General features: G+C 42.4%; 1 protein-coding gene across 1 annotated transcript in view; it reads right to left on the bottom strand.

Annotated features, from left to right (window-relative positions):
• Positions 1-17,774, bottom strand: part of arm (armadillo) — a 64,285-nt gene that overhangs the window by 33,732 nt on the left and 12,779 nt on the right. Inside the window, exons 5-9 of the mRNA XM_037427146.2 lie at positions 16,400-16,587; positions 16,027-16,331; positions 9,312-9,513; positions 8,091-8,235; positions 2,172-2,482 (exon numbers count right to left, since the gene is read on the bottom strand). Of these exons, the coding sequence (XP_037283043.1) occupies positions 2,172-2,482; positions 8,091-8,235; positions 9,312-9,513; positions 16,027-16,331; positions 16,400-16,587 (1,151 nt within the window). The remainder of the gene's footprint in view (positions 1-2,171; positions 2,483-8,090; positions 8,236-9,311; positions 9,514-16,026; positions 16,332-16,399; positions 16,588-17,774) is intronic.

The following is a 17,774-nucleotide window of genomic DNA, read 5'->3' as shown; positions in this document are numbered from 1 at the left end:
CGGTTTTCCGAACCTGGCGGAGATAGCGAAATAGTCCAAAAAAATTGATGATGCCGTGTAAATGAAGCTTAAAAAACACGTTGCTGGGCTAATTGGTAAAACTTGAAGCACAAAATCGACGAGAATGAGAAGAAACACAGAAATAATACACAGCGCCCTGTCCTTTCTTTCTATGTTCCTTCCTAATCTCGATTTTGCACTTCCAAGTTTTAAGATCGTGAAAATGAAGTTCTTTAGGTTAGGAAACCTTAAAAAAAAAGTCCCCAATAGTGCCATGCTTCATGTTGTTCTTCGGGACGAGCAAGTTTGGTTCTATTTGGGCCATGGTAACATTGTTGGCAATCGCTGCCGCCGAGTGTTGCAAACGGCAAAGCTGGTGGCTCCATAAAACCAAGCAAACAAAACTTGATGCCATTCGCAAAAAGATGCATGCAACGTCTTGCCTGTTTGGTGGGATTTAACAACACGGTCTGGGCAAGATCAATCTAAATAGGTCGCGAAAGTCGGAATAAAAAGTGGTCTGAAACCTATTTCGACAAACATCAACAACCACGTGACGACTGAAGAGCGACTAGATGAGGGGGAGGACAAATAATGAAAAAATAATGATTATATGTTTAGTTTGAATAGTTTTACTTTAATTGTTAAAAAATTAGTAGATTACTTTAATAAACTTTTGCTCTTTGTGGTTGAGCGGCCATTTTTTATCGTTTGGTTTCAAAAACAGCGGACACGTGCAGGCAATCTTGAAACGTAAGTCAACAGATTTGGGGGCATATCCAGGCAATATGCTATCGGAGCTTGTGTTTAGTTCGGTGTGTTCTTTGGTTCGGCGCATTACCAGATCAACGAGGCATCGCTCACTTTTCCGTGGTTGTTTCATGCGTACCTTCAGAAGTTTACTTGTTTTTTTTATGTGCATTTTATAGCTCAACTAACTAACAGAATGTGTAGATGGCCACTTCTGTGACTGCCAACTGCTTTCGCTGGCACACAGCCACCATGCCCTCGCCTTTGCTTACTGAACACGACAGGCTAAGCAACTAGACGCTGTACTCTACGGCTGCCAAAGCTATATTTTCGAAACTGCTGTCTTGCTGCAGTACTTTTCAACGATTGGGCAACATGAGTTGTCCAACTATTATGCTATTGTGGGCATGAACAGTTGTCTCACAATTGCCGCAGCGAAGTTTCTTGTGCATATTACAAGTATGTCATTTGACTAAGAAAACAACAATGCTTCAGTCTTGTTGTGCATGCTTCACTCCGCACTGTGCACGGGCGCGGCAAGTATCCTGTTGGTTCAACATGAAGCAGACAAGTATACTGCAAGCAATAATGCTCAAATGGCCTCGCAGCAGAGCAGATGGCTGAAGATGTCTGTGACCAGGTTGTCGGAGGTTAGTCATAATGGCATATTCGCCAGCTGCCCCTGCACCTTCACTCTTTTATTGTGAAGACATCATCGTAATTGCGAGGAAGTCGTAATCATTGATCACCACACCAGTCTCTGCTGTTGCCGAAAAGATTGAGCACTTCTTGTGGCATGTTGTAGTGTCGGTGAGCTTACGATCAGAGTGAACTTCCATGCGACGTAAAGTTACCGTTTCTTGCATTTCTGGCTAGAGTATACACGTACAAGATAAGTATAATCCAATAAAACGACATATACAGACATGTACGAATTCGTACTAGTCCATATGATGATGATATGTGGGGTTTAACATCCCAAAACCACCATATGATTATGAGAGACGCCGTAGTGGAGGGCTCTGGAAATTTCGACCACCTGGGGTTCTTTAACGTGCACCCAAATCTGAGCACACGGGCCTACAACATTTCCACCAGCATCGGAAATGCAGCCGCCACAGCCGGGATGCGAACCCGCGACGTGCGGGTCAGCAGCCGAGTACCTTAGCCACTAGACCACCACAGAGGGGCGCACTAGTCCATATACAGTTTCACCTCCTGCTAATGCGATTTTGATGTGTTCTTCCTAGAAATTGCACACACCATAAAAATGTCATGACATATGCCAATGGTGTGGGCGTGGGCTCCCCTTATTTAAGGAATGTTTGTGAACATGTGCTAGCTAAATGTCATCTGTTTTCACTGCATAAGTGCGTAAACAGAGGCTCTAAACAGTTTTTAAAAAATCAGGGGGCACTCACAGCAGGCTCTGTGATCTCTTCTCTGTCTCCTGCCTGGATAACTGTGCGTACAAGGGCCTCGATGCCCCCTACGTGACACAAGGTCACTTTGTTGCGGTGGTTGTTGCAGGTCAAGTTGGAAAGGATGCCCGCAGCACAAGTTACCACGTTGATGTCACCACTTGCCAGCAGCTGGACCAGACTGGCCAGCAAAGGCTCTAGGCTCTCCTGTTTGAGTGCAGCATCCGAAAGGTTGCGCAACGTCCACAGGCAATTCAGCACTAGCCGCTGGCTTTGATGCCCCAGGTGCATCGACGTGGCCTGCACTCCACCTGATTGAACAACCATGCATGCACTGCACTGAATAAAGAACTCACTAAAAACCCAAGCATGAGCCTGTAAAATGCCTCCCCAAGTAACGCTATCAAACAATACGCATGCGGCTCTGAGAGCACTAGGTCGATACGTACGCTCTTGCATTAGGTAAGCATCTTTAGTAGGCTTGTCCGAGTACCAATTTCGGTTGAATAACTTCAAATCGAATCCCAACAGTATATATCACATGTTACAAAAAAAAGGGGGGGAATATTTGTTATGACCTATCTGACCTGCACAATATACATATTTTTTAAATTGAAACAAGGCCTGTGCAAACACAGTTTTTTTTTATTCAAAAAAAGTAAAAACCACTTTGAATAGCAGCAGGATTCGACTTTTGTAGAATGCAAGTGTTAGCCTATAATATATGTTACGTTTCAATATCTACTATACTTAGAGCATATAAGGTTGTATAACAGGCTTTTAAACATCAAATATGACTAATCGATGTGATGGTTATATGTTCATTTAATTTTGATATGACGATTTGAAGCAACGTGGATTTCAAATAGGTGTTTTCACGACTTCGTGCACCTTTTATGCAGTGAAACCACCTTTACAGGAAGTTGCATGCGAACTAGTAATATACATTTTAATGGGTGCTTTCACCGCTTAACACCCTTCCACAGCAATGAAACCTTCTTTATGGGGGTTACACGTGGATTAATTCACGCCTGTTCATTCATTTAAAATGCTTCAAAATTTTCATCCTGTTTGTTCATTTAAAATGCTTCAAAATTTTCATTCATCTCAATTCAAATTGAAGCAAATTCGAATGCTGTGATATTCGTTCAAATATTCAAAGCATTGGAATATTCGCAGAGGCCTTATTTTTGGCGCTGTGGTACTGTCGGCTGTCGGCAATTTTTTTCTTCTAGATTTTAGGGTACAAAATTTCGGCCCAATATTATATGTGGCTATATGTTAGCAGCGGTGGCAAGCATTAGTCATACACAGCCCCACATGCAACAGTGGTCAGTGGCCTTTGCTTCAACTTTGGGCCCATAACGACGACCATGATTTTGCTCCGGTGATTTTACGTCATGTCAGCACCGTGCAGGCAGTACTCTGCTACTTTTAAAAAGAAAATTATTGCTGCTGCCGAAACCATTGGCAAATGTGCCGCGATGCGGCAGTTCGGAGTCAACGAGCGGAGACATCGTGGTTGACGGAAGCAGAAAGACGCGCTCTTTGCTTGCAGCGGCCAGCCAAAAAGTTTATATGGAGCGAAAAATGATGCGTTTCCTGATGTGGAGTGAAAACGTGCAGACTTTGTGGGGGAGCAATGAGCTGCACATCTCGTTGACATAGAGCTACAACAAGCGAAGGCAAGGGAGATCACCTGAGACAAAGGCATTCAGCCGGAAGATTTCAAAGCGAGCAAACATTGGGTGTCTCTCTTCATGCGCCGCGCTGGGTTCTGCATACATCGGCGTATGTCGATCTTGAAGAAGCTACCAAATAGCAACGAAGAGGACCTTGTGAAGTTTCAAAGTATGTAATTGTGTTGCGAAAGGCTGCCCCTTTCAGCTGGGCCAGATTGGCAACGGAGATCAAACGCCGTTCTACCTGGATATGCCCTCGGTGCTGATGGTGCAGCAGGAAGGCTCCAAGCAAGTTATCATGCGATCGACTGGGCCGGTTGCAAGCTACGACCCTACGTGGTATTCAGACGTAAGACGCTGTCGAAGGGGCAGAAGTTCTCAAAAAATGTCGTCTACTGCCAGTGCAAGGTATGGATGGACGAATCGCCAGTGCTTGACTGGATAAAGTCCGTGTGGTGTCGACAGCCTGAAGCACTGCTGGGGCTCCCTTCGATGCTTGTGCTAAACAAGTTTCAGTGTCACCTGACCAACTCCATAAAGCCACTGCTGTGGATCCCGCACCGAGCTCGTTGTCATCCCGGGAAGGATAACATCACAGCTGCAGCTGCTTGATGTGTGCTTTATTAAGCCATTTAAGGACCATGTCAAGCGCCTGTACGCGGTGTGGATGAGGTCCAGAGAACTAGAAGTGACCCCTGCCGGACGGCTGGATTGGGCTTTGCCAGCAAAGCCTTGCTCGTAGATAGTCGAGCCTTCGGCCTGCATTCCCGAGGCGCTCGTTTGCCACGCGTTCAAAAAATGCTCCATCTCGAACGCGCTTGATGGCGCTGAGAATAATGTGCTGTGGGAGAACATTTCTGACAAGGGAGCTTAGGAAGAGAGTGCGTCCGACGACGACAATGAATGAAGTGTGTCAATAAATGCATTTTTCCGTTTTACTCTGGCTATATTCAGGTGAAAACTTTTCTCGCATTTGCTATCCCCAAATTACGCCCCCGGACTATGTGCGGGTCCGAGCTATATGCGGGCTTTTACGATATTAGCTAGGCTGTCACGACCAATATCTTGCGCACATTTGACCTGTAACATTTCTGGCCACATGCTTGGCCAGAAGTCATCCATTGTGGTTAAATAACAGACTTCCGGTCAACCATGAGATGGAAGTGAAAATACCAAAAACAAACCTGTACAAAATTTCGTAATTGATTTTCTTATCTTGCATTCTCAAAGTAGCAGTAGCGGCATAGCACGAGATGGTTAATCTACAACTATGTTCATAGCATTCGTCAATGCCCAGAAATGGCGATTTTATATCAACCACAAGCTACCGATACTGTTGTGTATTGTCCGTGCTAGTAGCTGCGTGTTATAAAAAGTCTCATACATGGTGGCTTGAGATGCCCCTCATTTGAAATCCGGGTCTAGTCTGTACAAACTCTGGCTCCAAACTCACACAACATATTACAGAGAGAGAGAGACATTACAGTGATTATAGATTAAAATGTTAAAATTTAGGGCTAAGTAATACCATAGGAAACTTTTCCGCCACTCGCTGGATTCCACAGAACAGACCCGCAAGGTCAAGTAATGCTAATATTTTCGTTTTCTGTGTTTCATGTCATATCGGTGTAAATTTCACTCGAACACTTGCATCAAAGCCAAAATCACATTTACTAGCCAGATTTGCTGCAAAAAGATACACATATCAGGATCAATTGCTCATAAAAGTTAAAGAAAAAAAAAATGCTATTGTAAACCGAGAGCAAGCACCTCACAAACAGTGAAAGATAATCTGAGAAAATTTGGAGGGGAGGGAGCTCGCTCAGTCATGGAGCAAAATACAGTAGACTCATTAAACAGAACTTTAAGGGACCAGGAAAATATGTTCCGTTTAACAGGAGTCTCATTAACTGAAAGATGAACAAGGCTGCAGAATACAACCCCGAAACCTATCTTGTGAGAAGTACTAGTACAATTTAAGCAGCCGTTCTGTTTAACAGATTTTTGTTGACGGACAGTCTATCGTATAAGATATTGGAGAAAAAGGTACCAAAAAAAGTAAAAATAATCATTACAAAAATGCACACCAGTGATTTTAATGAAATGCTTTATAGAGTATGCATGCATTCACTCTCAAAAATAGTGAATGATATTGTGAAAATGGCACGAGGGGAGGGCACTTGCCCCCTTCCCCCCCTCTGTCATTGAGTATCTCTCAGAAAAGGAGGAGGGCGCTTGCTCGGTGGGGGGGCTTGCTCATAGTAATTTTAATACGAGGTCTGTTAGAAAAGTATCAGACCTTTGGTGGTTCAAAAAAAAAAGAGCTGTCACAATTGGAATGTTAGAAACCTAATCCCCTTCGAAGTAATCTCCTTGGGACTCCACACACTTCTCCAAGCAGTGCTGACATTGTTGGAAGCAGTCTGAGAATGCCTCTTTCGGAATGGAGCTGAGCTCGGCTGTCATTACAGCCATAATGTCCTCCCTTGTCTGAAATCACTCTCCTTTCAATGTTCTCTTGACTTTGGGAAACAGCCAAAAGTCATAGGGGGCCATATCAGGAGAGTAAGGAGCCTGTTGAACTACAGGAGTATGAGGATTGTGCAGGAGCATTGTTGTGATGGATGCACCAGATTTCCCGTTGGCCACACCTCTGGTCTCTTGCACCGCACAGCATCACTTAGGCGACAAAGGACATCCCTTTCGTGATTGTTTGATCCTGTAGTGCATAGTGTAGTGTAGTGTGGTTTAACACACCAAGCGAGTCAAAGAAAGCCCTCAAAGTCAAAAAAAGCACTCAGTATCACTTTGTCGTAGCTGGGTCAAAGTGATACTGAGTGGCGGGCCTTCCTTGGTCTTGGTGACGTAGAATGCTTCCACTGTGACGACTGGAATTCGGGTTTCGGGTCGTACCTGTACACTCGAGACTCGTCACCAGTGATAATAGTGTTCATGAAGTTCGGCTCACTGCTTGTGAAATCCAGCATGACCTGTGAGAGTTCAACACGAAGTTGCTTTTGCTCCCCCTTGAGCAGTTTTGGCACGAATTTCGCCGCAACTCCCTTCATAGCGAAATCTTTGGTCATAATGAAATGTGCAGAGAAATTGCTGATGCCCACCTCTTCCACGATATTCTGGATAGTCACACGACAGTCCTGCATCACCACAGCGTTCACTTCGGCAATGACCTGGTCATTTCAGCATGTTAATAGCCCACCGGAGTGTGGCTCACTTTTCGCCGATGTGCAGCTGTCTTTAAACCGGTTGTACTACTCCTTAATCTGTGTGGAGCTCATAGCGTCGTCACGTAAAGCAGTCTCGATCTTATGAATGGTTTCCACTTGGCTCTGGCCCAGTTTCTGGCAAACTGATGCAGTAACACCACTGTAATCGCCCTGTCATTTTCCTTGCATTGAAAAACCGATGAGAGCACTTTGCACTACCTCACTCAAACGCAGCATTCCAGTGACTGACGCTATTGGCAGGTGGGAAAAAATTCACGCATGCGCACAAAGGTTCAAGGTCGGCTGATGCAAGCGCGCTTATTTCAATTTCGTCAGGTGCTCACAAAAAAAAAAATAATAATAATAATGTCGGATACATTACTAACAGACTTCGTACATGTTATAGGCTGAACAACTCAAGTAAGCGACATGGGGCTTCGCTTTGCCACGACTTTATTGGCAACAAGATATGAGATTCCACAACAGGATGACTTCCTGCCTGATGTGATCCATTTAGACTAATCTAACCCTTTCAAGAACAACCTCCTCCTGCTTTTCCTTGCTTTATTATACAGATAAAGGTCACACCTACATGAACATGGTTTAACACAAACAAGCAAATCTGGGTTGCCCAGAAGCTAAAGCTATTAAATTACATTAACTAATAAACTTTCCCATTCTGAATACAAATACATTCAGACCTCCTTAAAAATAAGTTGCATCTCCCACGAAAGAACTTCATTATATATAAAAATTCATTATGAAGGTATATCCCTAATACTGCAGCTATTGCAAGCCATTCTTCATTTACTTCGGTATAACCGATATTTCGATATATTTGGGTTCGTCATATCGAGGCTTCAGAGTATTAACTACATTTTATTTTACAGCAATGTTTGAGTTTCGTGCTTTCTGCTTAAATTGGTGCCAAATATTTAGTCACAATAGAAAAAGTGGCAAGACTATTGCACAACTGCAAAAAGATTTGATCAGTAAAACAAGCAGCTCTATACCTGCTTCAACAATGGCCGGCTTGTTGCTAGAACACACGGACAACACCTTGAGCACCCTTGAAGTGGTCCAAAGAAGCTTTTCATAGGTATAGGAACGCATGATACGGACCAATTCTGCTGGCCCACCACTGGCCAGGATGATCAGCTGCACAAAGAGCATGATTCTGCAAGCGAAATTCTTCCAAATAGAAGTCCAAACACCCCTAACAATATTAGTATTGCGATAGCAATTATATGGACAGTCTCAGCCGATTTTTGCAGTCCCCGCCGCCGTCATTCACGTATGTGTGTGTGTGGGGGGGAAGGGGATGCACTAGGCTTCTCTGCGGAGTGAACATCGCCTTTCCGGCCAGACCCGTATGCCTGCGCGCTTATCTCACCAGCTAACAAGGGGGGGGGGGAGGGGGCGCTAATGGTTGCCGCGCTATCGCGGCAACGATCAGCGAGAGCCTTGTGCCCCACAGCAGGCGGGAGCTTCAACAAAGCTGCGACACGTAAAAACGGTTCCAAAAGTCTACAGCAGCCGTGTTCTCTTACATCAGCGTTTTGTAGAATTATGCGAGATCAGATTTAAATAAGTTGACTGCCAGCCTCACTTTGTATATCAATGCCATCACTACGCACAAGCCTTTATGTGGTCATCTACTGTGGCAGCGCTGCAGAAAACTTAGTTACTTAGCAAGCGCATGTTTACTATAATTAATATTGCTCCTAAAAATGCTAGTCTTGCTTCGTAAAACATTCGAATATGTTGCTATCGCATTCATTGCTTTGCCCATTTGGCAAAACTAACTTTTTTATTGCAAAATAATCTGACAAAAACCATGCTTTAATAAAAATTTGCATATTAATAATACAAGGTCATATACAGCAAGACAATCCAATGTACACAACTACAAAGAGAAAAAGAACACATGAGCATGACTTGAACATGTCATGACGCTCATAGCCTAACCAACAGGCAGCTAGGAAATGCTTTGTTGCTAACATAGATAGCTACTGGTGGATGGAAGAATTACAAATTCTAAGTGACACCACACATAAGAAAGCTAATGCGGTACCTGCAGTTCCAACTACCATCTGTCAATTATCACAGGTGTCTGGGGGAATAACCCTACGTAATGACTGCAGGTGACAAGCCACATGGTAGCATATTCTCTTTCATAAAGGCACTAAGTGCACCAGCTCCAAACACATTTTGCACATTTTGACAGACTTTACCTTGCTTTCTTGGTTTCCGTAGGCAAGAATCTGCAAGCAGTCTGTGACAATGGCCAGAAACTTGACATTGTTTCTCTGAAGAAGGGACACCATTTTTTGAAGGCCACCAGCGAGACGAACAGCCATCTTAGAGCCTTCTTGATGCAGCAACAAGTTGTGCAACGTGGTGATCGCATAAAAAAGTACAGACTCCACTGGCGAGCTGCACATGAAAAATAGTAGATCTGCTCAATAACAAAGACGGTTGATTTCTACTTATGTAATAAATATGCAAAAACAGTACCCTATAAGTTGCACTGCATGGTACCGTTTGCTATATATACTATCAGCATCAAATGGAAGCCGAACAGCGGCAAGCCTTCGTGATAGTATAGTGAGTGCCCCTCACTTATCACCATGACAGGCACACTTATGCGCAGAGATGCCGAACAGGATGCACGCGCCTGTCAACGGTGATAACTGGATGGCGCACACTATATTATCGCAAAGGCTTGCAGCTGTTCGGGTTTCATTTGACGCCAATAGTACATTTACTATGAAGTCATTACAATTCAAGTATAATACATTTTTTCCATGTATAAAAATCTATCACATGTACGCATTGTATGATAGTGGATGGCGTAAACACTTGTGCAATTGAGAATTGCCCAATGGTACCAATGATCTATATTGTACACTTGTACACCGACCAGAATTCTAAATCATCCATGGTCTCTCTCTTTTTACAATGAATGATAAGAAAAACTTCTTGTCAAAAAAGTAATTTCAGCCACAGAAATTCTAAGTGCTGTCTTAAATCTATGCGATGCTTATATAGGCTTCTACAATGCGCAAAAACCAGCAAAATATCTTGAATGGACACTAAAGGTAAATATTAAGGCAGATACGCCCAAACAGAAAAAATTTAGAAAACATTTTTAGGCACAAATAAGGCACTTGTACTCGAAACGAAAACAAAATTTTGATTGACAGTAAGGTAAGCGCGAGATCTTTTTGCACCTAGTTTTCTCGTGGCAGTGAGTGCACCTTGTTTATTTGCGATTAGGAGCAATAGTACGGTCGATGCTACCAAACTACTTTTTGCCTGAATGGCTGACTGGTGAGATTTTTGCAATAATTTGAAGATAAATAAATAGGTCATGACTTAAATTTCCTTTCACACCATGGCCACTAAAATTGTATTTCTCCTGTACAGAGTATACGTTTGCCCAGACGTAGCAGCACATTCATGGCAATAGCAAGGGCAAGCAATAGGAAGGGCAAGCAATGTGTAGGCTATAGCACACATTTAGGCAGACACTTGCTTGATTTGCTAAGGCGGATCTAGTCTTCAGCTGAAAAAAAAGCAGGGATTTTAAAACACAAGAAAGGAGCATTCTCCATATAAGACACTGGGCATATATATATGAGTTGAGCCTACACAGATTGTTGAAATAGCATTCCAGAAGGCTCGTAGCACCTGTTTCATGTCATGGAAACCCTTATTTTGAAAGAGACTCCTTTTTAGTGGTCAGTACACGGTCACCGCACTTCAAACAGCCCGCCACAGAAATCCTGGTGATGAAGCATTTGCCTGATTGATTGATATGTGGGGTTTAACGTCCCAAAACCACTATACCATTATGAGAGACGCCGTAGTGGAGGGCTCCGGAAATTTCTACCACCTGGGGTTCTTTAACGTGCACCCAAATCTGAGCACACGGGCCTACAACATTTCCGCCTCCATCGGAAATGCAGCCGCCGCAGCCGGGATTTGAACCCGCGACCTGCGGGTCAGCAGCTGAGTACCTTAGCCACTAGACCACCACGACGGGACATGAAGCATTTGCCTTGCCCACCCTTTATTGCACTACGGCAGGAACAGCTGTTCGTTGTGCAAGAACAAAATTAGCATCGAGACACTACTGCATCAGCAAGGCGAAGCCAGGTGAAATCGAAACTTTTGGACCACCAACATTTTTCTTCATGGTAACCCCAACCAGTTATTTTTGCTGTGAAAATGTACTTATATCAAGTCTTGGTAACTAATTCTTATCTTCTTTATCATGGGTAGGCTGATTACTAATGATTAACTATACTTAGGATGCTCTAATTCACCTAGATGTTGTTCCATAATGTCCCACTGGTGGCACAAACGGTGCCCTACATCTACCCCGATTTCTTGATCAGTTCTGTGTACAATATTCATGTGTTAGACTCTCTCAAGGAATGAGCTTTCACTCTAGCACGAATTGTTTGCCTTTAGTGTCCCTTTAAAGACAAGCAGACATGAACACAAGATCATGTCTGCTTAAAGAGCTGAAAAATTAGTCAACAAAGGGTGTCCCTGCAGCTGCAGCCTTGAAGAAATGTCCACTGGTCAAACGTTAGCTCTAGCGATACCCCGTGTTCACAAATTTTTCACTTCACAATCAGGTAAGCCTTTATTTTTTGTTCTGCACTAAGGTGAAATTGTATACCATTATGTGCATAATATAAACAGAGAGCTCACAGAGTAGAAAATTCAAGATAATCAAAGATTTTCAGGGGCCTGTCATGCGTTTCTTAAGGACTAAACAAACTGCATCCAAATGTGAATTTTGTTTTTTACTACAACAATGTTTCAAACCCCAATTAAATTTATCACACTTGTAGTCACTCAGTTCAAACTCCATTTAATATTGTCACCACCCCGCTCAAATTATTTTGCCAGATTAAGAGTTTGTAAAATAAGAAAGGGGTTTTGCAGTCTTTCGAAATCTATAAATGTGACAGAGGCGCCCAAAATCTACCACAGTATCGTTTTTGCCGCTGACTGACACATGTACGTGTGAAAAGTCTGTTCAGGTGCACTGAACAGTGAGCTTTACATATGAGGTCAGGTCAAGGCGATAAAAGCCATGAAGACATTCACGTGAAATATGACATGCAACAAAAATGCAGAAACCGGGCAATTGAATGCTGTGACTATACAAGCAGGGCAAGCAAAAAAGTTGGGAGGATACAATCAGTGCCATCTGACACATAAATCATGTAATAACGAAAGCACACAGTAGTATTCCAGTAGGAGCATTGACAGGAACAATAAACCCCTACTACCCGTAGTACTATCTCGTACATAAAATTTCGAGCAAGTGCCAAATGCCGAGCAAATAAAAGGTTTTGAAGATATTCAAGGACTTGTACCAACCCTGAATTGTTTGCAAATTTCGCCTGTGTCCTTTCTTTGCCAATAAGGGCATCCAAATAAAATATGGTAAACATGTTTTCTGATGTGCGTATTTACAATTACACATCCGATGGTGTTCTTGTGGCTCATAAATGTAATTAAAAGAGCCTATTACTTTCTTTTTCACTTTTGTTAATCTGCGATGCATGTGCTTGGTCCTAGGATCTTATCATTGACAAAATGTATGCTAAATAGTTCAGCAAAAACTAAAAAAAGACTTCGCAATACACCAGACCATAGAATTGGTAAAAGAGTACATATTCTGAGCTAAGTAAATCAGAAGAGCACATTTACATAAAAAGTTCACCAAAGCTTGAGCTGATGCACATATGCTTGACATTAACACATGGCCAAAAAATTACCACTGAAACTAAAGCAGGAAGTGCACAAATTGCATTTTGCCAGTTGTAACGTGAAGTAAATTTTGGTAATAGCAAGGAAACTTGAGAAGTTAACTACACAGCCTGCAATGAATAAAAAAAATTGATAGGCATAATTTTACGACAGGAAAGCAGTAGAATGGATTATATAACAATACAAGGGTAGCAGATATCCTAAATGCAGCTAGTCAGTTGATGTTATAAGATGGAAAGATAACAGATTGGCAAATATCAGAAGTGCAACCAAGGCTACCAAAATGTTCAGTAGAGTAACAAAATTAATTTACAGGCACAAAATGGAATCACCTCACACAAGACACTGTGAGTCGGAGACCATTGATTCAAGCCTTCATTCTGCAGTGACTGGCAAACAATGATGACACTGCCTGCACATTCACCCATCATGCACCAGTTCGATGCAGCGAGTGCAACCCTGACTGCATAACCCAACTAGTTCATGCTGTGTTGAGCAGCACTTCTTACACACGAACTTAACCTGTTTAGCTATAGAAGTGCAGAGACAAGCCAAGTATGCCTGCTAGCCACATCTATGGTTTTCAGTCTACACACATTATAACAATAAGATTACTGTGCAAGTTTACTGTCCACTTCAGTAGCTGTCCACCCGGCATGACCACTACCCACTTGTATGAAAGAAAAAAAAAAGCCATATCACGAGCAAAAATAAGTCTATTATGATATAAATGCACATGGGCCGGGCATGTAGCACATAGGCAGGATAACCGCGCTCATTAAAGGTAAGTGACTGAATTTCCAGAGAAGGCGAACGCACGAAGGGGAGACAGAAAGGTTGGTGGGCCGATGTAATAAAAAAAATTCCCAGGTATAACGTGACAGCAGAAAGCACAAGACCGGGTTGATTGGCGGGTCATGGGAGAAGCCTTTGCCCTGCAGTTGGCGTAGTCTGGCTGATCATAATAATGATGATTATAAGAAGAGGCCAGATTTTTTAGCACTAAAGATCATGTTTTAGGCACCAAAAACAGTTATAGGCCCCCAAAATCCTATACACAGGCACAGTGAACTTTTATGAAAATTGAGATTTTCAAGAGACGTGCACGACCTGTGTCTACGACAGTGGTTTAACATAGCCATGCAAAATTGTCCTTTTCCTGCATAGTTTTCAGAACAAGGTCTCTTATTTTAACGTGATATTGTTAAAGAGCTCGTTTCCCAGAAATTCCAGCATCGGCATTGTTGGTTGCGCACAAAACATCCCGTTATGCATGACCGAAAAATCTAAAGCAATGCAAATAAATAAATTAAAAATGCTGGGTCAGAGTGGGCAACGAACCAGAGTCGTTTGGGTCCGGATGGGGATTTAACCCAGTCAATATGGTTGATTGGGTGAGTTGGTGATAAAACAATCTAACCCAGGTCATTCGCTTAGCAAGCGATGTCCTACCACACGGCCACGCGTCTGCTTGGGAATACAGTGAAAAGAACTTCCTCTGCTTAGAAATGCACAGGGTTCATACAGTTTCATTGATTGATATGTGGGGTTTACCGTCCCAAAACCACCATATGAATATGAGAGAGGCCTTAGTGAAGGGCTTCGAAAATTTCGACCAAGGGTTCGTACAGGTTTCCAAAGCGAAAATTCAAGGATAATCAAGGACCTGTCACAAGTTTTTCAAAGACTAAAACTGGCACGCAATGTTGACTCATTATTACTTTAAAATTTCAAAATAGACTGATTTTATTGCACTTATGCAGTACATGTATATTGCAATTATAACAAACGTGTATTCTGCACTTTAGCTTCACTATATAGGAATGGCAGATTGAACTTGTTCATTTAACATATTTAAAGTTTAAGGCGCAAATACGACACGGAGATAACACACACGAAGCATTCCATGTGTGTGTACCTTCATGCCTGTCATATTCACACCTTCAAATTAGCTTCACAAGCTTCACCGCTTCCACAATAGGGAAGGAGCTAGTACCAAAGAGCATTACAAGTCTCTCCCATCGTTTGTTTGTGGTTTGACACAGTAAAACTTTATTTTCCATGCAGTTTTAGAAATCGAAACAATATCAACTCACGCCAAACTACTGTTTCAGAAATGGGGAGTTTGTCAGGTCGATGCCGATCTATACCTGCCAAGTTTAAGCACTCTGAATTTGGGAGATTGCTGCAACGGAAAGGAGGGGGGGGGAGTCTCACTGATTTATTAGGGGCAAAGCTCCTAAAGTTGTGGGTCTGTCTTGTGTCTCATTTTGGTACGCGACAGCCTAGTTCAACTCACTCGGCAGGTGTGGGCGGATGGACAGACAGACAAACTGATGAGATAGTGTCCATATAGCCACCGGTTTGAAAATAGGCATTTATAGGCACTTATAAAAATTGAGGAGCAAAAAAAAGGCAGTTATAGGCACTATAAAAACAGTATGAAAGTTGTTCTTGGCCTCTGAATCATGCTCATATATCAAAGTGGCAGGATAGGAATGCAACGAACACAATAGACATTTGCCTAAAATCCGGTCTCTAATTATCCAATTATAAGGAGCACCATAGTGGAGGGCTCCAGAAATTTTGACCATCTAGTGTTCTTTAACTTGCACTGACATTGCATAGTACACACCAGTAAAAGTTTCAGTATGTAGAATAACGGATGAATTGCATTGTCTTCTCAGCCACCATTTCAGACATTATGCACCAATATAGCCTGACAGCCTCAAATATAACTGCATGCAGTTATTTATACAAGTTATATATGGTACAATACAGTACGATTCAAATTTACAATAGCTCACACACATAGGTCATTACTAAAAAAAAGTTTAATTTGGTAGGAATTAATGAGCAACACTGCCTTGAGGTGTGGCTTCAAAGCAGCATGGCCTGTACTGCCATGAAACCACACCATGATGTGAGGTTGATTAAACAAAAAGATATGTATAGTCTTCATCTTGAGTACTTACACATCTAATATTAAAATCTGAGACAAGGAAACGATTGAATATCATTACATTCAAATACTAAATACCATACATATAAGCCTAGTCTATACATAGGAGCATTATAGCTTTTAATCAAAACCCACCCTCTCTGTAGGACTGTTGTAAAGAAAGCCATGATGCAAATGTGAAGTGTGCTTACCTAAGTAATTTCACCAGAGCCGGTATCCCTCCAGATTTGAAGATGGCTAATAAACCTTGGCGGTGATGGGACAAGTTGTGCAAGGTCCCCGCAGCGCATCGAGTGGTCTCCAGATCATTGGACGTGGACATGGCCCTTACCAAAGCCGCTACCATCTGCGGAGAATTCATGATAGCGTGGCGAGAGGCCTCCTTCTTCGACAGCTGGTGGACCATCATCGCTGCTTGACTAACAACAACTTGGTCTTCATCGTTCAGCAATTTTATTAGCTCTGGAATCGCTCGAGTAGCCAGGTCGGCATCATCCTAAAAGAGCGACAAAATTTTTATAGCCCATACAAAGTGCAGCTTTTGTTCAGTAGACAACACTGTACCTGGTAGTTGATGAGGTTCACAACAGCATGCTTCAACATCTGCGACGGCTCAGACAAACGCTGCACCGCAGTTGGCTGTGCAGGGTCATACTGAGTCGACGGTATCTCGATTCCTTCGTCCAGTGTTTCGGGAAACATTGCGGCGCGCACCCTCTGCGATCGAGTCTGGCTCAGCTGCTGATTCATCTCTGAAAGAGACAAATTTTTAATTTAATTTTCTTGAATAAAATGTTCATTATTTCAGTTCTGCATTAATAAATCATCCTGCATGATATTGGTTTTTACCTATATGATATGTTTTGAGCAGTGCTGCAATTTCAGCAACTACCATGTTTGAAGACAATTTTTCATTTTAACAGCAATAAAAAACACTCCAAATACTTATGCTCAATGCCCTGAAGAGTATAAAGTAACAAAATTTCATCGCTGCTACAATAAAACAGTTAATTGACATCCCCCCCCCCTGTGGGTAGAATATAACAAAAGGTTTAGCTCATCATGGCTCTAGAGACATACCATGATAGAAAGAAATGCAAACAGTGCAGCATCTCTGCTGTACCACATTCCTTTTGACATGGTTGTAGCCTACTAAATGCTAATGAAAAACCACTAAAGACATTCATGACACAATCAAGGACCACTCTAGCATCTTATATTACGATCAAGGTCTGCATGCTATGAAAAAACACACTGCCCATTTTAAGTTTCTTTATGTCCCCTTATACCGTCAACCAAAGGGTGGATTTACATAGGTGCGTCTTCTGAACACTTTATACCGGCGCAGTTTTCTATCAGATAATAAAAGACAAATAATGCAGGTGAACAAATTTCACATTATGCTCAATAAACAAAAAATAAATCAATAGAACAAGAGAGCATTTACCGAGGCAGAGTTCAAAAGTATGAAGACTCGATAAATTTTCCAGTGGCATTCAGGGAATACAGAGCTGAAAATTTATTGTAATTAAACAGGATTCCCAGTGAAATAGGGTCACTGAGGGATCAATAGCATGGCAATACATGGCATAGTCCTGTGCAAATATTCGAACACACTTTCCTATGAACAAAAAGAATGGACATAAACCGTATGTAGGTGGTTTCACTGCAGTGAAGGGGTGCTATATTGTGAATATACCTATCTAGAGGAAATGCTGTCACAAACGAGCGCTCAAGAAAGCGCACACCTCTGATTTCTAAGGACTGCGACCATACCAGGTGCCGATCAGACGTGACAGAAGCCGGCACAACAAAGAAACAAGCATCAAAAGACTCCTCGCGTGCGCCTTTTTTCTCCCTTTCGAATGTGCCGCCAACACACCGATAACCTCCTCGGATCTGGAACAAACTCCAGAAACATGTCGAAGGAAAGGGGCGT

This window comes from Rhipicephalus microplus, chromosome X (genome assembly GCF_043290135.1).
Source record: "Rhipicephalus microplus isolate Deutch F79 chromosome X, USDA_Rmic, whole genome shotgun sequence".
Taxonomy (NCBI): domain Eukaryota; kingdom Metazoa; phylum Arthropoda; class Arachnida; order Ixodida; family Ixodidae; genus Rhipicephalus; species Rhipicephalus microplus.
Note: the sequence above shows the minus strand (reverse complement) of the source record. Positions and strands in the feature narration are given on the sequence as shown.